At 55.1% G+C, this 25,916-nt stretch overlaps 1 protein-coding gene across 4 annotated transcripts; it reads right to left on the bottom strand.

The window, feature by feature from the left end:
• Window positions 1-82: 82 nt before the first annotated feature.
• Window positions 83-20,936, bottom strand: ST3GAL4 (ST3 beta-galactoside alpha-2,3-sialyltransferase 4). 4 transcript variants are annotated; one of them, XM_063178570.1, is made up of 13 exons: window positions 20,903-20,931; window positions 13,486-13,592; window positions 11,051-11,111; window positions 4,384-4,456; window positions 3,799-3,880; window positions 3,167-3,250; window positions 2,964-3,061; window positions 2,569-2,629; window positions 2,231-2,326; window positions 1,971-2,160; window positions 1,730-1,873; window positions 1,490-1,633; window positions 83-1,097 (listed from the first exon to the last, which is right to left on the bottom strand). In XM_063178570.1, exons 1-13 carry the CDS (start codon window positions 20,903-20,905, stop codon window positions 1,011-1,013), a joined length of 1,230 nt encoding a protein of 409 aa, XP_063034640.1. In that variant the 5' UTR covers window positions 20,906-20,931; the 3' UTR covers window positions 83-1,010. The 4 variants fall into 4 exon arrangements, with proteins under 4 accessions (XP_063034640.1, XP_063034641.1, XP_063034642.1 ...); XM_063178571.1 differs by having other exon boundaries at window positions 3,811-3,880; XM_063178572.1 differs by lacking the exon at window positions 13,486-13,592 and adding an exon at window positions 4,884-5,013 and having other exon boundaries at window positions 20,903-20,923.
• Between the last annotated feature and the right edge of the window lie 4,980 nt (window positions 20,937-25,916).

The raw sequence follows: 25,916 nt of genomic DNA, 5'->3' as shown, positions 1-25,916 counted from the left end.
GACAGGCCACCCTCCCTGCACCTCACAGCCCCAAAACTCCCTCACACCCCCTCCCCACCTTGCCCCAGGAGCACCCAGCCCATCCCAGCCTCACCAGGACTTTATTGGGTGCCAACATGAGCCCCAACACCCCCATCCATGGGTCACCCCAACACCTGCGGCCCCACGGGGGCAGAGGGGACCCTACACCAGCAGGGAGAAGGCACCAGGTCAACCTCTCCATGGTGGGGGACATCCCAAATGCCCACCCTGAAGCCAAGCACACACCAGCCCACCCAAGGGCCCTTGTCCCTGACACCAGTGGCATGCAGGCCCTGGGGGAAGGCTCCACCATAAATAAGCATTTAAATTAATTAAATTAATCTGCACCACCAAAGGGCCCTGGCAGACCCCGAAGCCAAGCAGCCCAGGGTGCCCCCACCCAGGGGGGCTGTGGGGACGAGTCCCTACGCCAGCGCTAAGGCACAGGACAGGGCCGCCAAGTAAAAAAGGAAATTAAAAAAAGGGGAGGGAATTAAATATTTGGGGGGAGGTCCAGGGCAGGGAGGAGGCAACATGAACCTCCAAAGGCTCCCATTCCCTGGGCAGGGAGGGGCCAGGACCCCAAAATCAGCCCCTCAGCAGGGCCCTCGTCAGTGTATGAGGGAATTAAGGGAAAGAGAATGTCCAGGGCAAGGGCTCCTGCCCTGGCTCACCCCCTCAGGCCCGCTGGGAGGGAGGACCCCCCTACCCCAAAAACCCCCTCAAGTCCTTGGTAGCTCAGTGCGTCAGTAGAAAAGGCTCAGGGCCACGGCCCCGCCGGGCTCCCTGCACCCCGAGAGCCGCCCCAGCACCCCGGGCACCCGCGGTCCAGCACGGGCCCAGCCCCAGGAGTCCCAGGCCGTGGTGGCAGCAGTGACAACAATGCTCTGCCCTCGGTCACTGCGGCCGTGCCAGTGTAGTGTCCCCTCGCTGCAGGGGACGGTGTCTCCTTGTCCTGGGGACGGTGTCCCTGCGCTGCTCCGCCACCCTCAGAAGTAGGTGAGGTTCCTGACGAGTCCCAGCTCCAGCATCCTCTTGATGGCCACAGCCTCATGTGACACGTTGTGCTCCGACGCCTGCAGGACAGGGAGCAGGGGTGACACCAGAGCCTGGGCCGCACATTTTCCTTCCAGTCCTCCCTTCCCACCCCCAACCTTGCCCACCCCACCAGCAGGGACTTCAGCCCCCCAAAAGCAAGGACAGAACCCTCCCCACCCAATCCCCCGGTCCATGAGCTCTTCTGCTCACACATAAACTGTGATGGATCCAACTCTCCATGCCTCCAAGGACATTCGGCTGCCAAAAGAAGTTGGATGATGACCAGCCAAAGGTGGACTTCAACCCTCATCATGGGAGGGGAGTGAGAGGGAAGAGCCTCCCATGCCATTCAGCATCCTGGCACTGCCATCCCCCCCTCCTGGGGGAAAAATGAGGGCAACAGGGACAAAACTGTGAGGCAAACACTTACAGCCATGGACTTGAGTGTGATCTGCTCGTAGTAGTGGATGGTTTGCTTCTTGTTGGCTGAATCGGGGTAGCCAAAGCCCGCGATGTGCACCAGGTCACAGAAGTGCAGTGCCAAGGTGATGGCCAGCAGCCCTGTGGTGGGCTTCTGAGGGACAGAGAGCCACAGCCTTCAGGGAGCTGCACAGAGACAGCCTGACCCCCCTCAGGGTGTGCAGGGTGACTGGCCATCCCCACCCCTTACCTGTTTGACCTTCCGTGGTTGCTTCATGGGGAGGTTGAGCAGTTTAGCAGCAGTTACTTCCATGTAGTAGGGATTGAGGACGCGCACTTGCTCCGGGTTGGCGTCCCAGATCAGTGGGGGCTGTTTCCAAAACCCTTTGCGAACCTGCAAGAGCCCAGATGTCCCCAAGGGTGGGGTGGCATGACAGCTGGAGTCTGGAGCAGCCAGGGAGGGGTTGGACCCGGTTCCCCACCACACTCACCCTCTTCTTGTCGTTAAGGATGGCCTCCATCCACTGGAAGTCCATGGGCTTGAAGGGCACGAGCACCAGCAGCGTGTCGGGGTTGTTCTCGGTCCGGGGGTCGAAGTGGGCTGACTCGGGGTAGAAGAGACGCATGGTGGTCTTGGAGCCCACGTCCTGCTCATAACCGTGCACCGGGGCGTTGTTCAGCCTTTGGGACATCACAGGTGTCAGCCCCAGCTGCGGTGGCACCGGGCAGGGAGTGGGGGCCGGGGCTGTACCTGATCACCACGTCGTAGGTGTTGATGGTGTCCCCCATGGAGCTGTTGCGGAGCCGGTGGCCGTTGCCCACCACGGCACACCTCCTGCACTTGAGGCTGCGAGAGAAAACCCTGGTTTAGCCAGGCCTGCTCCAAAACTGGGCTGATTTTAACCACCAGGGGAGTTAAACCTGGTGTTGTCCAGTCTCCACACCTTCCCATGCTCCACCAACCACATCTGGGTTGCAGAGGTTCATTTTGCCAAATCCTAGGCCCACAGCAGACAAATTGCAACCACCCCCAAGAGAGAAATGATGAAGAAAAAGAGAGAAAAGCCCCTAAACCCACCCCAGTGTTACCTCTGGATGCTCTCGGGCAGGGAGTAGTGGGTGATGGACAGCAGGCGCAGCAGGACGTCTTCTGCAAAGCAAGGGTAAGGACAGGGTGAGGAAGGTGAGGAAGGTAGCTCCTGCCTGGCACAACACTCTGAGTGCTGTCTCATCCCTGCCAAATTTAATCCTACTGTTAATCCCAATTGCAAGCAGATAATCTGTCTCTGGGGCTTAGTAAAACCTGGCCCGCTCTAAACTTTTTTAGAGGCGCCATGTGTGAGGAGATACTGCAGAGCCTAAAAACCAAGAAAATAGCTTGGAAATAGTCCCCAGCAAAATCAACCTGCAGATGTCTTTAGGAAAAAGGAAGCAGCAGCAGGACAGACAGACAGACAGATCCCACAGAGCATTGTCAGGCTTACCACTTCCCTTGGTGCCGTAGGGCAGCTCATAGAGCGACGGCGTCTTCACCCAGAAATAGTCCTTCAGCTGCAAGAACAGTGGGTGGTCCCTCGTGTAGCTGCCAAGGAGCAAAGGGTCAGTGACACTGGGATCAGGGATGGCACAGGGAGGGGGGTCCTGGCTCTGCATCCCCCCCACTCCCTGCTCCCAGCCCCAAACTCACTTCCCGATGAGCTGCGCCGCTTTCTTTTCCACCTCCCCAAGGGGACACGTTGTCTTGTTGTTTTCTTGTACAGGGAAATAAAAGCTGTAAAGGAAGAGGTTAATTAGATCAAATGGCGCCTGTTCCTCTGCAGCCCCCTCCTGGCGAAAGGGGCTCCAGCACCCCCAGGCATCCCCGCTGTGCGATTCAAGCTGTGAGAGATTTCCAGACGGATTTAAGGCCGGCACTGCCTGGGCAATTTATCTGCTGGGCTTGCAGCCTTGCATCAGAAGAGGTCTCTCTTGCTCTGCTCATGAACCTCACACTCCACTTTCCCCATCTCTCTCAGCATCGCTGGCACTGGGAAGAGAGCAGGGCTTTCCCATCCTCCTGGGCTCAGAAAAGCACCAGGAAAAGCAGCGCTTGCAAAAAACCCCCCAGAGCCCAACCACCACCACCCACCGAGGGGGAGCCTCGTTTGTGTCCCCCATTCTCCAGCAGCAGCCAAGGATGCTGCCACCTCCCCAGTCCCCTCAGATCCAGGGAATGTGCCATGCTCTGGCTTCCCTGTGAGGGATGGGCAGGAAGCTGCTGCCTCCCAGGAGTGAAGGAAAGGGCAGGAGATCATTCAAACTTGAGTAAGGAGCACTCACAGCTGTGTGTACCTGTCTTCCCGGTAGATGGAGTACCAAACCATCACCAGAAACAGCGCCAGCACCCCGAGTATCTTCCCTCCTGCAAGGCCAGAGGGGAGGGGGAGAGATAAACCAGTGTCAGCCATGGGGTTTAGAAGGTTGCTTGTGGGGTCCCACAGCATCCCCAGCTAGAGCCAGGATGGCAGAGCCCTCTCCTCAGGGAGCAGGTTTGGCTGGCACCACGGCCCAGAGAGGAGCGGCTCTAAGATGAGTCAGGTGGTTTTATCTCAGGTTTAAAAAACCACTGTGACGTTTCTGCTTCCTCCTGCCTGCTTTTCATCAAAGATTAGGCAAATATCCCTTTTTCCGTGTGCCTCCACCCCATTTCTGTACAACAAAGTCCAAAGGGTTCCAGGTGCCCAAGCCCAGAGATCAAGGTGCCCAAACCCACCCTCCCCACTGCGACCTGTGATAGCCCAACACTCCATCACTCAACTGGAACCACAGCAAAGCAGCATCCAACCCCCAGAATTCCAAATGCAAATTCCCCAGGCTCCCCAGCCCTGCTTGGACAGAGGCAGAGGGGATCCCTGGGGGACTCACGAGACTTGTTGATCATTTTTATCAGCAGGAAAGGGATCAGGCGGGGGCCAGAGCTCTCATTGTGGCTGGTCACCTGCAGCAGGAAAACAGGGAAAACCCATCAGAGCTGACCCTGAAACCCCACCCAAGAGGCATCACCCCCTGCTAGCCCATCTGCATCTGCAGACAAGCAGGTGCAAGTGTTCCGAGAGGATTTATTTATTTAAATTCACATTTCTTTGCTGTAAAAAGGTTGGTTTCAAGAGCTTATCAAAGCCAAGCAAGCGGCACTTCCCAAGGAGCTTCAGCCCCACAGGTTAGAGGCCAAAGGAAAAAAAAAGATAATTAGAGAGGGAAAACAAGCCCCCAGTGGGGTTTCAACCACAAAATCCCATGGGGGAGACTTTAAACCCAGCTTAAGCATCCACCTGGCACCAGCAGATCCAAAGTCCAACGTGCCACCACAAAGCCAGCAAGGACAGGAGCAGCCGAGCAGCATCAAACCAAAGAGCATCACGTACTTGGGGAACCTCCAACGCCTTGGATTCACCCATCCCGGCCTGGGGACAGGAGGTGCTGGAGCTTAGTGCCCACACAAACACTGCCCAGGGAAGCAGGGACACTTTTGTGCTCCTCTGAAACCTCTCGCTCCTGGAACAAGGAGCAAAGAGCCATGGTTGGAGCCATCCCAGGATGGGCCCATCCCATCCCACCAGGACATGGCAAGGATGGAAAATGAACTTACCGTGAGGGGGAAGCTTTGGGCTACAGGGCAGCTTTGCTCCCAGGTGAATCCTGCTCTAAGCCAGGCTCAGAGCTGGGCTTGGCTGTCCCCTGTACCTGAGCTGCTCCTGCCTCTGACCAGCCACGTCTCGGTGTGCTGAATGCCAGCCAAGGGAAAGGTGCACCGGGGCTGGGCGATGCAAACAGCCTCTCAGTCAGAGCCTGCCCATCAGATCCTCCAGGATTAGTCACTGCCAAGGGAGGGCACCCACCTCATCCCCTTCCTGCCCAGGGAAGTGCCACTAACAAACCTGACACCTGCCAAACACCTGGCAGGGCCACGGCCTCAGCCAGCCAAGAACACCGGGTAAAACACCCCCCCCTTTGGGGGCAAAAATGTACCAAGAACGAGGAGAAATGGGACCAAGGATGGTCCCACAAGAGCCAGGCTCTTCCCTTCCCAGTCACGGCCTTCTGAAGTTAAAAGGGCAGAGGAGCAATTAATTAAAAAGGGCAGGAAGGGCAATTAAAAGGCAATTAAGGACAATTAAACCACACTAAAAGCAACGGGACAGGACATTTGAAAAAGAAAATTGTGTCCATTTGACAGCAGAGGGATGGGGAGGTGAGGAGGTCCCCTAGGAAAGCACCTCCCTCTGAAGCACTTCTTCATAAAACACGGATAATTGTGCCCCATCATTACCTGGGGGCTCCAGAAAGGGGAAGCAATCCCCCCATCCATACTGGCTCTCATCCTGCATCCGAATTTCCAGCTCAGCAAGCCCCTCGTGCTTGGGAAGATGAAACCTACAGCTGGGTCTTCACGGGTGGGAGCAATACAGGGAGAAGGCACAGGGGGGTCTCACCCCTTTCCATATTACAATTTCTTGGAAAAAATAAAATTAGGGGAAGGTACAAGCAGCTTCTGCTTCCTGGGGAGTTTTGTTCTTAGTAAAACTGGCCACAAAAGCCCTAAGGGGAAATCCACTGCCTCAGCTGGAGGCTGGGTTTGCTCCTGGGGTAGGGGGCTGAGTACCCCTGTCTGCCCAGGGCTGGGAAATTGCTGGGCATCAGGACCTGATTTTAGCACCAAATTCACCCCCAGCTTCATCCTCAGGTGCCAAAACACCCAACCAAGCACACTTCACCCCTTCCACCAGTGAAAGCACTGGGAAAATCTGCTCTGCCCGCAATGTTTGACTTTACATACCAGCTTTTTTTTAAATAATGTTTCTTGAAAGCTTTATGATCTTTTCCCAGGCTTGTATGCACAAGCTGGGCCTGATGCAAAATTTATCTAAGGCAAACGTGGCATTTAGTCCCTGAGGAGAAGGAACCTTGTTTAGTGAAGCGATCAGGGAATGCGGAGCAAAACAGAGCACACCCGGCTGCCCCCGCACCCCTGGTGCTTCTGGAATGAGATCAAGCTCCCCACAGCCCTCCCAGATCCACAGCCCAAACCAGAGCAGCTGCTGAAAGCAGCAAGGTCTGAACACCCTGAGCCAGGTCCTGTGTCCTCCTTGGAGAGTTGCTGGAGTGAGCAATGCCAAAGGGTCCTGCTGGTCCCCACAGCATCCCCAGTCCTGCAGCATCCTCAGAGCCTGCAGCATCCCTGTCCCATCACAGCACCCTCAGAGCCCCCTGCAGCATCCCTGTCCCATCACAGCACCCTCAGAGCCCCCTGCAGCATCCCTGTCCCATCACAGCACCCTCAGAGCCCCCTGCAGCATCCCTGTCCCATCACAGCACCCTCAGAGCCCCCTGCAACATCCCTGTCCCATCACAGCACCCTCAGAACCTGCAACATTCCTGTCCCATCACAGCATCCCCAGTGCCTCCCTGAGTGTCCCTGTCCCATCACAGCACCCTCAGAGCCCCCTGCAACATTCCTGTCCCATCACAGCATCCCCAGTGCCTCCCTGAGTGTCCCTGTCCCATCACAGCACCCTCAGAGCCCCCTGCAGCATCCCTGTCCCATCACAGCATCCTCAGAGCCTGCAGCATCCCTGTCCCATCACACCACCCTCAGAGCCCCCTGCAGCATCCCCGTCCCATCACAGCACCCTCAGAGCCCCCTGCAACATTCCTGTCCCATCACAGCACCCTCAGAGCCCCCTGCAACATTCCTGTCCCATCACAGTATCCCCAGTATCCCCTGAGTGTCCCTGTCCCATCACAGCACCCTCAGAGCCTGCAGCATCCCTGTCCCATCACAGCACTCTCAGAGCCCCCTACAACATTCCTGTCCCATCACAGCATCCCCAGTGCCTCCCTGAGTGTCCCTGTCCCATCACAGCACCCTCAGAGCCCCCTGCAGCATCCCTGTCCCATCACAGCACCCTCAGAGCACCCCATGGCACCTTGGTCTCACAGCATCCTCAGAGCCCTCCCACAGCATCCCCAGTCCTGCAATAACCCTATTCATGCAGCATCCCTGGTCCCCCACAATGTCCTCAGAGTCCCCTCCCACTGGCATCCTCATCCCAACACAGGATCCTCAAAGCCCCCAGAGCATCCTTCGAGCCTCCCTGAGAATCCCTGTCCCATCACAGCATCCCTGTCCCATCACAGCATCCTCAGTGCCCCCACATCATCCCTGTCCCATCACAGCCTCCCTCAGACCGCCCCAGCACAGACCCCTCACCAAACATCCTGCCTGGATCCCACACTGCAGCATCCCTGTCTGGCAGGAGAGATTCAAGCACTCACTGGGATGAACCCTCGCTCCCCCAGGGTTGTTCCAGGGCATTGCCTGCCCCACCGAGCCCTGAAGCTGGGGGGGAAGTCCCAGCTGGATTCAGCTCCCCACACCTGGAAGAAGTGACTGGAAAACCCTTCTTTGATGTTGGAGGATGCACCCCCACAGCACCGCAGGCTGCAATTATTGCTGCACAAAGGATCCAAAAGCCCCATGGCCCATTCCCCATCTCCCACTCCCTTCCCCACCCCGTGTTCTGGGAAAGCCCCATCCCAGGATGCTGCAGAGGCAGCTCATGGCCAAGCCTCGTGGAGTTTCCCTGTCTGCCTCTGAGCTGGAGCAGCATTTTGCCTCCCAGTTTCACCTTGTCCCCTGGGAGATGCCAGCAACACCCATACAGACCCCGACCCTCCTGCCAGGTGGAAACTCAGAGAGGTTCATCCCTGTATCTCCATCAACCCATTCCCATCTCCCCCCACGGCCTCAATGGCTCCAGCATTTCCAGATTTAAGTCATGTCAATCCACAAAGTGGAAGCAAGCACCTACTAAGTTGCTCCCAGCCAAAAAAAAAAAGCGAAGAAAGGAATTTAAAGGCACAGAACAAGCATGGAGGTGGGGAGTGGTTATAAATTCCCCCACACCATCCCAGTGTGGATGGATAGTGATCCCAGGCCACCCTGGCAAAGCATCATGGACCAGCAGGCTTGGTACTTTTATGTTCCCATGGTAACCTGTGGATTGGGAAAGGCTCGACACGAGGCACGGACACCTCTCCTGTGCTCCCACCGATCCATCCCACATGCCCACGGGACACGGAGCCACCCACTGCCTGGTCCAGCTTCCCTGGGTAAGAAAAGTAGGCATCTCCAACAGTTTATCCCAAAAAAGGTCTTTATTTTTAACTGGAGGAGAGTTGGATAGCACCCGAGGAAGGGATGCAGTCCCTAAGGATTCACTCTCAGCACCAAAGGGAGACAGACAGACAGACCCCTTCAGCCCAGCCACACCATCTCTCCCGAGCTCTCCAGGCACTCAGAGCTTTCAGGAACCAGCAGGGCAGCCCCTGTGCTCCCTGGAGGGCAGCAGCGACCCCCACAGAAGCAGTTTAAGCCCCGGGATGTTCCAAGCCCAGGTGTTGTGTGCGCGGTAGGGCCGGGATCGCCCCACGCCGGCCCTGCCCCGGCACAGCCCGCGCCTGCCGCAGCCTGGGAGGCGGCCGGGGGCCATCCTGCAGGGAGAGCATCCAGGGAAAGGCACTGCCTGCGCTTGGCACGGCATCAAAGACACCCAAATCCCCAGCCTGGCAACCCAAACCTTCCTCGCCCCGGCCGCTGCGAGCTCCCGGCGCTCGGGGAGGTTTTTTTCCAAGCTGGGGAGAAAATCTTTGTGGGATTGCAACGACCACCACTGCAAGGCCAAAAGGCAGCAGGGATCAGATCTGAGCCCCCTCCAAGACACGTTGCATGGCAGGGAAAGAGGGATGCCAAGGGGAACCAGGGATGCTGAGATGCCAAAAACCACAGAGCAGAGCAATGTCAAGAGCCGGAGCTGCAGTGCCATGGCTGGGGGAATGAAGAGGGTTGGGAGGGCACAGTACTGGAAAATCAGCTCCACTGGACACTGGGCACAACCCACAGAGGGTGTGGAGCCAGCCTGGCCTGTGCACTGATACCCACATTTATCCTATTTTAAGAGCCCTGCGAGTCACTTTAAAGGAATCTTTAAAGGAATCTTAATTGCCTCTTACTCGGAGAGGCAGCGCTGTTTCCTTTACCGTGGCACACAATAACCCAGCCAAAGATTTACGATAGGGGAAACAAGCCCTCCTTGGCATGTGAGTCTTAACAAAACATTTACCCATGACCAGGCTGCAATTTTCAAGGTGGCAACAGCAAATAAGCTCAGGTACAACAAGTATTTTCACAGTGGCGGGTCCTCAGGATAAATCCAAGCTGCTTCTGCCTTCCCATGGCACTGCTGGTTTTAATGTGCTCCAGTGTGATTCAGACCAGCCCTGGGTCCATCCTCTCCTCTCCCCTTATGTTTTTTCTAATCCTTGCAGCAGAAAAAACAAAGGGATGGGACACAAATCCCTTCCTACAGCCCCAAACCACCAGCTATGTGGGTATACCTGTTTATCTCACTACTCTGGGGTAACCTTGGGCCAATCACAGACCTACAGGGCTACAGTTGAGCTATAATGTTAGAGATTACATATTATTATTTTTATTATATAGGTTTAATCACTCTTTTGCTATTAAAACACTAAAATAAAGACCTTTTCTTGCTGTATGCAGCTCGCTACACCCTGGAGGTTATGGCCGAGCTGCTGAAGAGAGCAGAGCCACCCATGGGGTGCCAAGCCCCTGCTGAGGAGATGAGGGCAGTGATAATCCGGTGGGATTTCATCCCTGATGCCCTGACATCGATCCAGGCACACCCTTCTCCTGTCCAGCCCCCCTTTGCTGCCACGCTCACCTCGGTGCCGTGTTTACTCTCCGGTATCTCCATCCTCAGGGATCACCCAGGGATGCAGCAGCAGCAGCAACAGCAAAAGCAGCTTTGGCAACACAGCTTTGAGCCCGTGTTTTGGGCTAAATGCCCCCAAAAAGCAGCAGAAAGGGGAGGCAGTGAGCTGGGGGTGCAGGCAGGGTGCTGGCAGCCTCTCCCTGCTCGCCTGGGAGCAGCAGCCAGAACACCCACTGGGAGCACCACTCCCTTACAGTTCTGCGAGGTAAAAACTAAACCACGGAGATGCTCCAGCCCATCCCCAACCCAAACTCAAGCAATGCCCCAGCTCTTCTGGCAAAAGGGCGGGGGGAAATCATGGGATATCAAGGTCCAGGGCTGAGTTACCCTGCAGGGAGCTCCTGCTCCCAATGGCTTTTGACTCTGGGGGGTTCCTTTTTGGGGCTCAGACACTGCCTGCATTATCATCCCCCTTGCAAAGCTCCTGTGCAACCGTGGCCTTGTGGTTTCTCCTCTGTTTCCTGTTTTGCACCAGAGAGGAGCAGAACCCCGAGAGCAACCCCACAGCCTGATTTGGCCAGCCCTAAATCCCCTGGGTTCTTCTCTGCTCTTTTCTCTCACGCACAGAGGGAGATTCCCAGCAAAGAACCCGCTCCATCACTCTGCACCCCCAGCATCACGCAGGGAGGAGGATTCCCATGGCAGGGAAACCTTTTTCTGCATCCCCAGCGGCGGGAGAGGCTGCAAGCAGTCCCAGCAGGGCGGGGATTAGCTGGCAGCGAGTCACGGCTACTTACGGCCCGTCCTCTCGGTCCAGGCGGGAGCTCGGCGGGATCGACGCTGCCGTCCTCTGTTCCCCTAGGAGAGGAGGAGGGAGAGCATCCTCAGGGCTGCGGGCGCTCCGGAGGATGCACGGATCGCTGCGCATCCCCGGGCAGGGCAGCGGGGAACCGGGCGAGACGGCACCGGGCGCACCGAGCGGGAGCGCCCCGGAAAGCCTCGACCTCCGGAAAGCCTCACACCCCGAAAAGCCTCCCACCTCCGGAAAGCCTCACACCTCCAAAAAGCCTTACACCTCCGGAAAGCCTCACACCTCCGGAAAGCCTCCCAACTCCCATCTCCCACCCCGAAAAGCCTCACACCTCCGGAAAGCCTCCTACCTCCCACCTCTCAGCTCCCACCCAGGGCCGCGCTCCCGCCGCTCTCTAAGCAGGAGGTGTGGCCGATCGCAGCGCAGACCTCAACATCCCTCGGCCTCTCACCCCGAAATCCCCCTCCGTGACTCACTCGGCCTTTTAGGAAGACCCCACGAGATGGAGATGGAGCGGTGCCCTTTTCCAGGGAAAGGGGAATGCGGCTTTCCTGCCCTCCCGTGTAGAGAAAGCTCCTTACTCCTTCATCTCCGGCACCTTTTCCCCCAAAACTTTCCAAACTGCACATCCTAGCCCGGCGCTGTCATATCCTTATGGTTTGGGGGAGGAAAAGCTCTGCCGAGAAACCACACCACTCACAGAAACGCTGCTGCCTCTCAGAGAAATCCTCCCTCCCTGATCTGCATGCCAAGGCAGGGATAAATGAGGCAGCCGCTGGAGAGAGCCCACTGCTGTCCCAGCTACCCCAGGGCAGCAGCTCTGCTCCTCTGCCTGTGCCCCTGGGATGGACGGGCTGTGATGAGAGCCACGGCTCTCCCCAGAAAAACACACACCAGAGGGAATATCAGCTCGTTTCAGTGCCAGAAACGGTGATGCAGGTGAGGACACAAGCTCATCTCTGTCAGCTGCTCATCAAGCCCTGGCAGGGAAGGTGCTTCCAAGGAAAGCTCTGAAGGGCCAGAGGTTTCCTCACCTGTCCCCATCTCCTCCAGCTAGAAAAAGCAGAGCTGAGAGAGGTGCAAGCCTTCCCCAGAGCATGTTCCTCTCTTAATATCTCATTAATTTATCAAAGAGGGCTACATTCCTGTCCAAGGGGTGGGGATGGAAACCACCCAGGAGCCTGAGAAAGTTTCTCATGGATTCTTCTCGTCAGGGATCAGGCTTTCTGCACATGCCCCGGGATGACAGGGATGGCTCTATCCCAGTGTCACCTTCCCTCTCCACCCAAAGAACCTCTTCTTCCTCCTTCCATCACTGTTTGCCTTGGGGGGCAATTAATCCTGAGGGCTCAGGGCAACGAGCAGCCAAATCAAATGCACTTGAGGCCACAAAATTCACCTTTGGCACCAGGGTCTTCCCAGAAGCCCTGAATCCACCAGAGCATCCAACACTGCTGCCTCTGACACAACGTTTTCATCCAGAGCTGTGAATTATAGGATGCACTCACAAGGTTAAACTCTCCCTGGGGAGCTCCTGCTAAAGCACTTCATGGCACAGCATCAGCCCCTGCCCGTGGAAATGAGGATGAGGATGTCCAGAGGGGTTCCAGGAGGATCCTGCAGCCCTGGGTGAGCAGCAGACTGTGATACTGTACAGGATCAGCCAGGCAGGATCCTGTGGATCCGAGGTCTTGCCCTGAGCTGGTCTTTCCAGCTCGACTGGAGGAGCCAGGAGCTGGATTGCTGCTGCTCTTCCCAGGGTTGTGTTCCAGCCACTCGAGTGGTTTCCCTGCCATGAGCCCGTGCTCATGGTCATTCCCAGCCCAAGGTGCAGAAAAGTCCCTCACAGTTCCAGTGTCCACGAGGTCAGGAGCCACAGGCAGCTCAACCCATCCGGCAGCTGATCCCAGCAGGAAATAAACATTGCAAATCCCAGACCCTTCAAGAAGCCCTAAACAAGCTGGATTTTGCTCCTTTCCTTCTCCAGCTGTTTTGCTGGCCTCAGTTTCCTCTCCTGCCTATCAGTTTAATCATTTAAATAATAATTTCCAAATCTGAGGGCAAAAAGGCACCTTCTGCCCACTCCCCAACATCTCCCACCGAGATGCTCGTGGCTTTGAGCAAAAGAAAAGAAAAATCCAGTGGGCACATCCCTTCCAGTGGGCACATCCCTTCCAGTGGGCACATTCCTTCCTGTGCTAAAGACTAAAGCCAGGCAGAACTGGCCCTTTGAGGGGCTCAGCCCCAGTGCAGGAGCATCCCGGCAGGAATGGATATTCCAGAGGCAATGGGGGACACACACAGGGCAGGGATGAGCCTCCAAATTCCTCCTGTCATCATCCTCCCCATCAAAAACCAGATCTCTCTAACAGGGCTGTTAAAAGAGGGGAGGGGGAGATGGAGAAGAGTCTCCCTCCAGACCTGCAGGGAGGCAGCCGTCCGTGCGTCCGTCCCTCGGTGCTCCATCGCCGGCGCCAGCCTCCCTCGGTTAAAATTACCTCCCGAGGGGGGAGAGAGCAAAAGCCAGGCTGGGAGGGGAATAAAATCCAGGTGAGCTCATCCTCCTCCAGAGAAAACGTCTCCAGCTGGCAGGAGCAAGGTGTTTCCAAGCCCGGCACATCCCTCACGTCACCACAGTCGCTGCGGCCCCAGGACCAGCAGCTTATTCATCCAGCAAGTATTTAATGGGAGATAATCCAGGCGCTTCCCAACCATCCTTTGGCCGAGCCTAAGTTGTAATTCCAGTGTGGGAATTACACTTTGGGAAGAGGTTTCACTAATGGTCATCCCAGGGGATGCTCCCTGTCCACGACAGCACAAAACGGCAACAACTGGCAGAACCCTCATCCTTCAACCCTGTGTTTCTTTAATTCTATTAATAGTTTATTAAATTTATTAAAATATTTCATTAAAAATAACATAATTTAATAAACCTATTTCTATCAAATCCCTGAGAATGGGAAGAAAAGCAAAGCTGCCCAGCCAAGCCGGATTATCCAAAGCAGCAACCGACCTAAAAATAAACCACTGCTATTTAAGGATGAGCCTCCCACAACAACCACCCCCCACCCCAAAAAAAATTAAAGGAAAAAATAGACATATTCCCAGGCTGGGGTGTTGAGCATCACCCACCACACCAAAAAAAGCCTGCTTTGGGTTCATTTCCTAGCACCAGTCTGCACTTCCAAGAGAACAGCATCCCCACGCTCAGTGCTGCCGATTTCCAGACACCCCATGCAAATAAATAATTAAGATTTAAAGCTGCGTTTGCATAATACAGATAATCTGTCGATTTAACTTGTAAATGCAGGGGGGATTATGCAGCAACGTTGTTAATTAGGCAGCAAAGGGGCCGGGGAAGCCCCAGCTCCAGGGCAGATGCCAATGGACCACCAGGATGCTGAAGAAGCCGAATGTGTGGGGGACGCAGGGTTTTGGCAGTGGGATCTGGTCCCGGGACAGACAGCCCTGAGGTGTCAGGGCTCCAAAACTTTGTGTTAAATCCATATTTTAACTGAAAATCCCCCCCCAGCTCCCCCAGCCCTTCATCAGGAGCTGCCCATCCCTTCCCACACTGCCTGCACCACCCAAGCCCTCGAGGGCTGCCGTCACCCCACGAGAAAAAAGGCAGTGGAAAGGAGCCCGGGGTGAGATTTCTGAGGACAAATCACATCTTTTTGTTGCATAAAGAGCCTGCTCTGACAGCCGGGCTCTTGGTTCCCCCACCCCGAATACCAGACCCCGCCCGGGAGCAAAACCTGTTGAGCCCGAATACGCCCGAACAGACATTTCTTTGTGATTCTTTTTCTTTTTTCCTTGTCTATTTTTTGGTTTGGAAGCAGCACTGGTGATCGCACAGGGACGGGCCCAAGGAATTCCCAGCCCTTGGCATTGCTCCTGATGCCTTGTTCAAAGGCAGCACCACATTTAACCCCTAAAGTCCCTCACTGCCCTTCATTTCTGACACCATCCCACTTCCCACACCCTAGGCCTGTTCAGTCAAAGTTCACTTGCATCCCCCTCTCTGCATTTTTCTCCCTCACTTCTCACTTTCCACCTCATTTTTCCCCTCAATGCTTCAGTGCTTTCCTCCATTCCCAACACAGACAGGTCTGATCCGTCCTCATCCACAAATCTCACCCACAGACCACAGGCCAGGGGGGTCAGGTGAGCCCAACAGCCACAGAGCTGCTGTGCTGGGGGCTCAATCCCCATCCAGGGGTGGTTTATGACCCAGGGTGGGAATGCTGGGCTGGCTGGGTGCACACAGCATCAGCAAAGCCCCAGAGCAGCGTTTCAGACTCCTCAGCTCTTGCTCAGCACTCTCCTGCCTCAGTTTCCTGCCATTTTGGGGTTCAATCCCCATCCAGGGGTGGTTTATGACCCAGGGTGGGAATGCTGGGCTGGCTGGGTGCACACAGCATCAGCAAAGCCCCAGAGCAGCATTTCAGACTCCTCAGCTCTTGCTCAGCACTCTCCTGCCTCAGTTTCCTGCCATTTTGGGGCTGAGGGAAGCTCTGCCCCGTTGGCAATGAGGGCAGAGTGTGCAGCAAGGGATCCCAAACCCCAAACTCCGTGCCAGCTCATTTACCTCCGTTTTAAAAGAAATTTAAAAACCACCCGATGTCGCAAGCAGCTCAAACCCCGGCGGAGGATCCACCCCGGGGCTCCGGCTTGTGCAACACCGCGGGTGAGTTCCAACCTCCCGCCACTGGCACCGGGCTCTGCTTAAGAAATGAAGGCTCAGCTTACTCAGCCTGGCCGGATATGGGGATGTCAAATCCAGCCGGGAAAGCTTCGGCGGGCTGGGGGAGACATTTTGCAAGGGGAAGAGCCGGAACGGGAATGGCATCTGGAAGCGATTGGAGGCAAGGAGCCTCTCCCTGGCGCAGCAGGGAATTCCAACGGCGTGAGCTCAGGTTAAAGCCTCCTTCACAGACCCAGGATTAAAGAGAAGAACCAAACTTCAGCACAGATATGTATTTTTAAACCTACAAAGAACAGGGGAAAGGAAACCAGCTTCCTGCGCGGTCATATCCGGACGTGGTTTGGTGATTTAAGGTTGTTCTGACTTGCAATAAAAAGAAACCAAAACTCCAAAACGGTGCAGAAATCTTTCTGTGGATTTGTGGATCTAACTTCTGGTGTGGTGTCAGGAGTGAAAACTGACCAGTCAGCACTGCACCATCCATTCCCTGGGACCACTGCATCCCACCTCTGAGCATCCCTTGCCAGCAGAGGCTGCATCCTGTGATGGTCCAGGAGCATCCCAGCATCCTCAGGATCCATGGAAGAGCCGATGGAGATCACCAGCCTGGCTTGGACAGAGCAGTCCTCCACAAGGAGCTGATGCAGTGTGGAGTCCCCAGTTCCAAGGGTCAAGGAGCAGCAGTTGGTCAAACCCACCTTCACTGGACATCCCAGCAGAGCAATTCACGCAGGGCAGATCCCCGTGGGACGGGCAGATCCCAATGGGACGGGCAGATCCCAATGGGATGGGCAGATCCCCATGGGATGGGCAGATCCCCATGGGATGGGCAGATCCTGGTGGATGGGCAGATCCCTGTGGGACGGGCAGATCCCAATGGGACGGGCAGATCCCCATGGGATGGGCAGATCCCAATGGGACGGGCAGATCCCTGTGGGATGGGCAGATCCCCATGGGACGGGCAGATCCCGGTGGGATGGGCAGATCCCAATGGGATGGGCAGATCCCTGTGGGACGGGCAGATCCCCATGGGATGGGCAGATCCTGGTGGGATGGGCAGATCCCTGTGGGACGGGCAGATCCCCGTGGGATGGGCAGATCCCAATGGGACGGGCAGATCCCTGTGGGACGGGCAGATCCCAATGGGACGGGCAGATCCCCATGGGATGGGCAGATCCTGGTGGGACGGGCAGATCCCCATGGGACGGGCAGATCCCCGTGGGACAGGCAGATCCCCATGGGATGGGCAGATCCCTGTGGGACGGGCAGATCCCCATGGGACGGGCAGATCCCCATGGGATGGGCAGATCCCCGTGGGACGGGCAGATCCCTGTGGGACGGGCAGATCCCCATGGGATGGGCAGATCCTGGTGGGACGGGCAGATCCCTGTGGGACGGGCAGATCCCTGTGGGATGGGCAGATCCCCGTGGGATGGGCAGATCCCAATGGGATGGGCAGATCCCCGTGGGATGGGCAGATCCCTGTGGGATGGGCAGATCCCCGTGGGACAGGCAGATCCCAATGGGACAGGCAGATCCCAATGGGACGGGCAGATCCCCGTGGGATGGGCAGATCCCCACTGTGCTCCTGCCCCGATCGCTGTTTCGGTCCCATCACGAGCCCCGAGCAGCGCTGCCCACAGCCCTGCCCCGCTCCCCTGCACCTCCCTGGCGAGGCCGTGCCCAACCTGGGCCCCTCCGTGCCCCACCAGGGCTGGGAGCAGCAGCCACGGCTCCAGGAGCTCCGGCAGACACCGAGCACATCCTGGAGAGCGGCCGCAGCCGAGCCAGCCCCAAACCGCCGCAGCATCCGCCAGCCCGGAGGAAAACCAGCATGGAGAGCGGCTCCTTTGGTTTTTCCGCTCCCTGACAGCCAAACGCCTTTCTGCTTCCTCCAAGGAAGCTTTCCAGCCCAACCCCAGTCACATGCAAGGGGTCAGCAGCTGGAAAAGCAGGAGATTAGCAAGTACTGGGTTTTTTTTTCCTCTTCCCTCCCAAGAAGACGCAGGGTTTTCCTAGAAAATGCTCAATAAATACGAGGATTACAGCTGGAGGACAGAGAAGTGTGAAAGCAAAGTGACAGGAACTTAAGAAACACCAAAAAAAAAAAAAAAAAAGAGAGACAGAAGTTGCAACGAGCAGCATGAAAACATCCAATAATTTCCTTTCCTCACTGTAAAACCAAAACCACTCATGCAAGTGTCCCTGGGGGCAGAGAATGGGGGGGTCCCAGTCTGGAATGGGTAAAGCAGGATGAGATCCCAGAGGGATCCCAGTGAATCCAGGATGCCAACCTCTGCAGGAGCAGGACCACATCCCTGCTCCTCACACAGCCATCCTGCTACCTCCAGAGGGAAAAATGTAAGGGGAAAAATAACATAAAATAAATCCCCACACAGCCATCATGCTACATCCAGAGGGAAAAATGTAAGGGGAAAAATAACATAATATAAATAATTTTTAAAAATCACAATGGGGAAAGGCGTGGAGAAGCAGATGCCACGCTGCCAGCCTGCATCAGCTCTGGAATATTCGAAGCTAAAGCAATGGGACCATCACTTTATCAAAGAGAATAAGCAACAGAATACATGGGATTTAGAGATATTGCCAAATAATTAATTAGCAGGATTCAACCTGAGGATTGCTGCCAGCTGAAAACCCCTGAACACAGGCATGAGGAGGGCACTGGTTTCAGCATTCCCATATTCCCCTGAAGCTGGTTGCAAGAATGGGGATGACACAAACTGTAAAAATACGGGATGTAGACATGAGTACAGCTGCTCCAGAGTTCCAAGTGGATGTTTTCCCTCCAGGGTGGATCCTCCAGGAGGATGCTCCAGTCCCAGATGTGGAACACACCCTACTTGCAGATCTCCTTAAAATCAGTGTCCACAGACAGCTCCTCCATTTATATTTATATTTATATTTATATTTATATTTATATTTATATTTATATTTATATTTATATTTATATTTATATTTATATTTATATTTATATTTATATTTATATTTATATTTTACTTATACTTATATTTATATTTATATTTTACTTATATTTATATTTATATTTATATTTGCAGAGACATTATTTCCCAGAGTTTGGTGCCTTGCTGGAGCAGCTGCTGTGAACTCCCTGCCTGAAGCTGGATGAGCAAGCAGCCCTCCAGTGATGCAGACAGTGAGGGACAGGGGTTAGGGGGAGTCCAGCAGAGCATGTCAATCTCATCCTACAGCTCATAGCAACACGAGGAGCTCATTAAATGTTGGACACATCATTAGCAGCCAGGGTAGGAAGGGGACACCTAAACCATCAGTTTAGGTGATGCCTAAACCGGTTCTGCCCTGCCTGGGGTGCCTGTCTCAGGGACACCCTTGGCAGAGACAGCTGGCAAAGCCTGGGCAATCCCTCCCCTGCCTCCAGGAGCATTCAGAGGGAAAGACCAGCAGAAAAGACAGGGAAATTCAGCAGAGCTTCCCAAAAAGTTCCGCCACAAGACTTTATTCAGCTCATCTCACCAAGAGATGGAGCTCAGACTTGCCAAGCAGCAAACATCAACCCACAGGCATCACCCCACTGATCCAACAGGAGAGATGGTGTCCAAGCTGAGGAACACATAAACAAACACCCAGAAACACCCAGAAAAATATTTTCCTTTGTTCTCCACTCCCCAGAACAATAAAACACCACTGGTTCACCCTGCAAAGACCTGACATGAACAGATCAATGGGGAAAAGTCCAGCTGGTCCCTTTCCTGCTGGTCTGGGTGCAAGCATCCTCATCCCTCCCCGGGAGCAAGGGCTGCAGGCACACGGAGTGGGACGGGACAGGACGGGGTTTATCCTGCATGAACGTGCCCAGATCCACTGCCAGCAGCTCTGTCCACGCCAGCACTGGGTGGGGGAGCAGCAGGGACCCCTCCCACCCCTTTGGGACCACCAGGCTGCTGCCACACATCCACCCACCAGGCAGGATGCTCAGGGATGGGGAGAAAACCCTCAGACCGCTTCATAAATCCTGTTCTGCACCGGAGAGACTTCATCAATCCTGTTCTGCCGTCCTGAGCGCTGAGATGCACACGGGGCACGTCCTCCCCTCCCAGGGCCTCCGGGAGGATTTTCCCTTCCCCACCCCGGCTCCCGGGCATCCCGATCGCCCGGAGCCATCGCAAGGAGCGCCCCGCGCTGTGGGGAGATGCCAGCCCTGCCCCGCGCTATGGGGAGATGCCAGCCTTGCCCCGCGCTATGGGGAGATGCCAGCCCTGCTCCGCGCTGTGGGGAGATGCCAGCCCCTGCCCCGCGCTATGGGGAGATGCCAGCCCTGCCCCGCGCTGTGGGGAGATGCCAGCCCTGCCCCGCGCTGTGGGGAGATGCCAGCCCTACCCCGCGCTATGGGGAGATGCCAGCCCTACCCCGCGCTATGGGGAGATGCCAACCCCTGCCCCGCGCTGTGGGGAGATGCCAGCCCCTACCCCGCGCTATGGGGAGATGCCAGCCCTGCCCCGCGCTATGGGGAGATGCCAGCCCCTACCCCGCGCTATGGGGAGATGCCAGCCCCTCTCCCTGGCGCTCTCGGGGTGGGCTCTCCCTGCCGGGAGTGGCCACGGGCAGGAGCGATGCCAAGGGCCGTCTTTTCCCGGCGAGATGAGGGGGTTTGTTTAGCCAGGAATGGGGAGACAGCAGATGGAAGGGCACTGGCAGAGCGGGGGCTTTTCCTCTCGCCGCTGCCCACACTCACACTTCAGGCGCTGATTAATCGCGCTAATTAGAAAAATAATCATAATAATTATTTCTCAAAAACCCACAAAACGTAGAAATAAAGCCACTTTCTCCCTTTCCCATGTGCCGCGCTCGCCAGGACACCGATGCCAAAGGCGTGGGATGCTCGGGGGGGGGGGTCCGAGCTGGGGTGAACCGGGAGCCCCCCGGTTTGCACCCCCCATGCCAGCCCTGCCCGGGAGCTGCCGGGCGGGCAAAGCCCCTGCCCTGCCCAGCGCGGGGCGCCCCCTCCAGCCCCCCAAAACAGCGGGGCTTCGCTTCCCACCCTCCGCTCGTGCCCAGCGCCCCCCGCCCGGCTCGCAGCCCCGCTCCGGACCCGGGGGGACCGGGGGGGGATCCCCGGTGCGGACTCACCATGGGGCGGCGCGGGGGGCCGGGAGGATGCGGGGGGCGGGATGCGGGGCCGGGAGGATGCGGGGGGCGGCGCGGGATGCGGGCCCGGCCCGCGGGGCGGGCGGGGGGCGGACACGCTTGCGCAGAGCGCGGGATGGGCGGCGGAGGGAGGAGGAGGAGGAGGAGGAGGAAGGAGGGAAGGAGGGAAGGAGGGAAGAGCATCCCGGGAGGTGGAGGCGCGCGGTCCCCGCACGGGAGAGCAACAACGCCCTCCCCGCGTCCTTCGGACCCCCAGAAAGCGTGGGGCTGGGGGCAGCCCCTCCCAAGGCACAACCCGAGCCAAAACCCCCCAGAGTTGGCTCACAGCAAATTTTGGGAGTGGGCGAAACTCATCCTTTTTGATGGTCCCGGTTGCTGGCAGCTTTGGTTTCGGAGAAATCCAGCAAAGTCTGCAATTTAGAGCTTGGCACTGCCCTGTCGGGCAGGGTCTGTGGCAGCAAACGGAGCCCACTTTCCGTGGGAATAAGAAGTCATTTACCACCCTCTGGGTATCAGATGAAAGGTGGCCTTTGGGGCTTTGCAGCCTTGCAGCGTCCTAGTTGCTGGCAGCTTTAGTTTTGGAGAAATCCAGCAAAGTTTGCCAATTTGGAGCATGGCACTGCCCTGTCGGACAGAGCGAGCGGCTGCACACAGAGCCCATTTTCCATGGGAAAAAGAAATCCTTTCCTCAGAGTCTGGGTATCAGGTGAAAGGTGGCCTTGGGGCTCTAAGGACTTGCAGGGTCCTAGTTGCTGGCACCTTTAGTTTTGGAGGAATCCAGCAAAGTTTGCCCAATTGGAGCATGGCACTGCCCTGTCGGCCAGAGCGAGTGGCTGCAAATGGAGCCCATTTTTCCATGGGAAAAAGAAATCCTTTCCTCAGAGTCTGGGTATCAGATAGAAAGGTGGCTTTGGGGCTCTAAGGACTTGCAGGGTCCTAGTTGCTGGCAGCTTTAGTTTTTGAGGAATCCAGCAAAGTTTGCCCAATTGGAGCATGGCATTGCCCTGTTGGACAGGGCGAGCGGCTGCACACAGAGCCCATTTTCCATGGGAAAAATAAATCCTTTCCCCAGGGTATCAGATGAAAGGTGGCCTTGGGCCTCTAAGGACTTGCAGGGTCCTAGTTGCTGGCAGCTTTAGTTTTTGAGGAATCCAGCAGAGTTTGCCTGTTTGGAGCATGGCACTGCCCTGTCGGCCAGAGCGAGTGGCCGCACACAGAGCCCATTTTCCATGGGATAAAAGGAAATTTCCCCAGAGATTGACACGGAGACAGGGGGTTTGCACTGTTCCCTCATTGAACCCCCATGAGATGATGCTGGAAGCCCCATGAGATTAAGCTCTAAACCATCATGAGATGACACACAAACACCCTGGGGATGGCTTTACTTTAAATCATCAACTAATATTAAGTATTTTTCTTTTTCCTGAAAATAAATTACTCCCCACCACAGGAATGACCCATGTCAGGCCACCTTCCTCTCCCATGGGATTCCATTTCCATCCCACCCCACAATCCACAAAATTAGCAGTCAACTTTTGAAGTTTTTTTTATTCCCTCAAAACTTTATTTTTATTTCTGCAGCTTCAAACTCATCCCTCCTGCCTGGGGCGAGTTTTGCCATTCCCTGAGACAACATGTCCGGTGCCAATATAAATTGATAAAATATCTGTCGAGCTGACACATCTGATTTTGCCAAGGGAACTACATCCATATTTGAGGATAATCTTTGCCTCATTCCTCATCCTTTTTAAGCTGGGGTTTCCTTGCCGTTAACAAGTGGGGCAGTTTTACCCGTGGTGACAGGAGAACTTGCCATAATTAGGTTTTAATTGCCACAGGCTTGTAGACGATCTGGGCTAATTAGTGGGGCCACAGCTCGGCAGGGATTTGCTTGAAGGATCTTTTGACCCTTTGGTCTCACGGGTTCCACATCTTGGTTTATTGCATCTGAAAACAATAAACAGCATTCAATGAAACTCCAGCAATAATAATGCATCCCAAATGTCTATTTCTGCTGTGCCCCCAAGACAGAAAGAATATTAAAAGAGGCTGCAAAGCTTCTCTTCCCAAGATCTTCTCAGTCCCCAGCAGCTGGGTCCTGCTGGTGATGGTGGATGGGCTCATTCTGGGGTGATGGTCTCTGTGACCGTGTTCACAGGGGTCTGAGGATGATGGAAGAAAAGAGGATCTGACTCCATGTTTCAGAAGGTTTGGTTTATTATTTTGTTATATATATTATATTAAAACTATACTAAAAGAATAGAAGAAAGGGTTTCATCAGAAGGCTGGCTAAGAATAAAATAGGAAAGAGTGATAGCAAAGGTTTGTGGCTTGGACTCTCTGTCCGAGCCAGGTGACTGTGATTGGCCATTAATTAGAAACAACCACATGAGACCAATCACAGATGCACCTGTTGCATTCCACAGCATCAGATAATCATTGTTTACATTTTGTTCCTGAGGCTTTTGAGCTTCTCAGGAAGAAAAATCTTTAAAAAAAGATTTTTCATAAAAAGTGTCTGTGACAGGTCTCCATCTCCAGCATCCCCCCATGGCCCAGGGCAACATCAAGAGGACTGGGAGCAGGATAAAAACCCTTGCAGTTGCAAATCCAGGATCAGGGATGGCCCAGACCTCTGTGCCAAGAGGTCACAGTGCTGTGGCTCAAGCACCACCAAGGTTTGGGGAGCAATGGTGATCCCATATCAAGTGTTGGACACCAGCTGTGTGCATCCCACAGGGATCTCAGGACACCAGCAGTCACAAGGTACCTGTGTTGCCTTGGGTGGACCCCAAAAACCAGCCAAGAGCTTCCTGTGGCCACCACAGCCTCAGCAGCATTCAAAGCCCACCAGAAAATGGGAATATATTTGCTGCTGTAGCAGAGTGCCAGGAGCTTTGCTGGGTTGTTAGTCACTATGAATGACTACACCCTGCCCTAATATTTAATTTACAAAGGATAAACTGCCACTTGGATTAATTCAGCATGATGAGTGCTGAGTAATTTGGAGAAGAAAAGAGAGGGGGAAAATGCTGGCAGTTTGAGAAATGAATTTGTAACGAGCTCTGCCATCACCCTTTGGAACTCACACTGACAGGAGCGTTTGGGGAACCAGTGCAGGACAGGACTGGTGTCCTGCCCCACCAGGGCACGGGCAGAGGCTGTGCCATCCATCACAGCACAGCCAAAATGCTCCCAAGAGGGTGATGAGGCCAAAGCAGGAGCCAGGCAAGCAGGATCTGTCCAGAAAGGAGGAGGAAAATGCTCTCAGCAGCATCTGCTCCAGAGGGACAAGAATGTGGCGATTCATGGCCAGCACAAGCCGGCTTTGTCCTGGATCACCTCAGGCTCACCCTTCCTCCAGCCACAGCGTGGGAATGCCATCTGGCTGTGCAGGCCCAGCCCCAGGACCTCAGTTAATCCTTTGAAGGCTGCAGATCCATCAGAATGCCTCCCCCTGACCCCTTCTTTTGGGACAGCAGAGGCTCCGTGCACCCCCTGCTCTCCAGTGCAACGATTCATCCAGCGGGAGCCAGGCAGATGGTCTGTGGAAGATGTGCTGCTTGGCTGTCTGTCACAGCCCTCTGACAGTCTATTTTCAAGACTGAGGGTGTTTTTTCAATACCTGAGGACCGGGGAGCCTTCCTTAGAAACAGCATGGGCCTGTGTGTTGTTTAACCATCTCCATTCCTGGGCTGGCCTGGGTGGAGATGTAAAACTGGGATGTTCCCTCACCAAGAGACCAAGCTCCCCTTGGCAGAGAAAATGCTTTGTTATGGGCAAAAAATCATCCCTGTCCCTTAGCAATTTAAAACCTAGGGATGGGGAGGGCCATGGGACAGGCAACCCAGCTGACCATGTCCACATCCTGAAGCTCCCCAGCTCCCCAAATCAACTGTTCTGTTCAGGAGATGATAGATAGATAGATAGATAGATAGATAGATAGATAGATAGATAGATAGATAGATAGATAGATAGATAGATAGATAGATAGATAGATAGATAGATAGATAGATAGAGCTGAAGCAAGAGGGAAAGGCTCCCACAGCAGATCACTGCAGCTTTCTTACTGTGGGTTGCACTTCTAGACTCAAAGAATAATTTGGAAAATACCTCTAAGATCACCAATCCCAAGTGTTCACCCAGGAAATGGGAATTTCTGCAGAGAAATAAGGGAAGGTGGCTGCATCCAGCTGCTCTGCCACTCCCTGCTGCTAAAAGGCATCAGGGAGCTGCCTGACCTCAATATTTATAAATGGGATGAGCTGAGCAGAGCCCCAGGGCAGCTCCAACGATGGCACTTTGCTCCAGCCAGCTCCAGGTTCTGCTCCAGCACAGAAAAAATAAATCCCATCTGGGTTTTCCACCATCAGCAGAAAAACCCCTCTTTTAGAGCTCAGGGTGTGGAAAGGAGCACAGAACTGGGGTAGCAGCAAGATGATTCCTGCAATTACATCCCTGGTTACCAACCAGAAACCAGAGCCCTCCTTGGCACCAAGAACTCATGAAGTTTTCAGAGGTTGGTGCTCAGTGGAGAAGGTGCCAGGGAACCAATGGCTGGGTGGCCAAGGAAGCTCCCTGCACCCAGAGGAGCTGGGTCTGCCACCACAAGGGATCACTGAATCCAAACTCCTGGCACTCTCCCATCCTGCCGCCGCCTCAGCAGAAGGAAGAGCACTATTATTTATTTCTGGGGGGTTTTAACCCATAATCCTTGCAAACCCTTAGCAGCCTCTGTGAGAAGGGGCTGTCCTTGCAGTGAGGCTGTTTCAGACACAGATGAGTAAGGAGCAGCAGAGGGGTGATGGCTCTCAGGCTGGGGAGCAGGCAGCACGCAGCGTTTGTCTCCACACAGCCAGACAGGAAGGGTGAGGACTCGGGTTAGTCACTGGAGTTCTCTGGAGCAAGGCACCCCTCCCTGCTCGAGGAAAGCACAATCTCATTCCCAGGGGTAAATCTAGAAAAGAAACACATGAAGCTTTCTGAGAACAGCAGG

The sequence above is a fragment of the Melospiza melodia genome, chromosome 29, assembly GCF_035770615.1.
Source record: "Melospiza melodia melodia isolate bMelMel2 chromosome 29, bMelMel2.pri, whole genome shotgun sequence".
Lineage (NCBI taxonomy): Eukaryota > Metazoa > Chordata > Aves > Passeriformes > Passerellidae > Melospiza > Melospiza melodia.
Note: the sequence above shows the minus strand (reverse complement) of the source record. Positions and strands in the feature narration are given on the sequence as shown.

What these genes read in the sequence shown, in the direction of transcription:
- ST3GAL4 (XM_063178570.1), bottom strand. An exon ending in GGACGGCTGCCTCCCTGCAG is followed by an intron (nt 11,112 to 13,485) that starts GTCTGGAGGGAG and finishes CTCCTCTCCTAG; the next exon opens with GGGAACAGAGGACGGCAGCG. An exon ending in CTACGGCACCAAGGGAAGTG is followed by an intron (nt 2,630 to 2,963) that starts GTAAGCCTGACA and finishes CTTGCTTTGCAG; the next exon opens with AAGACGTCCTGCTGCGCCTG.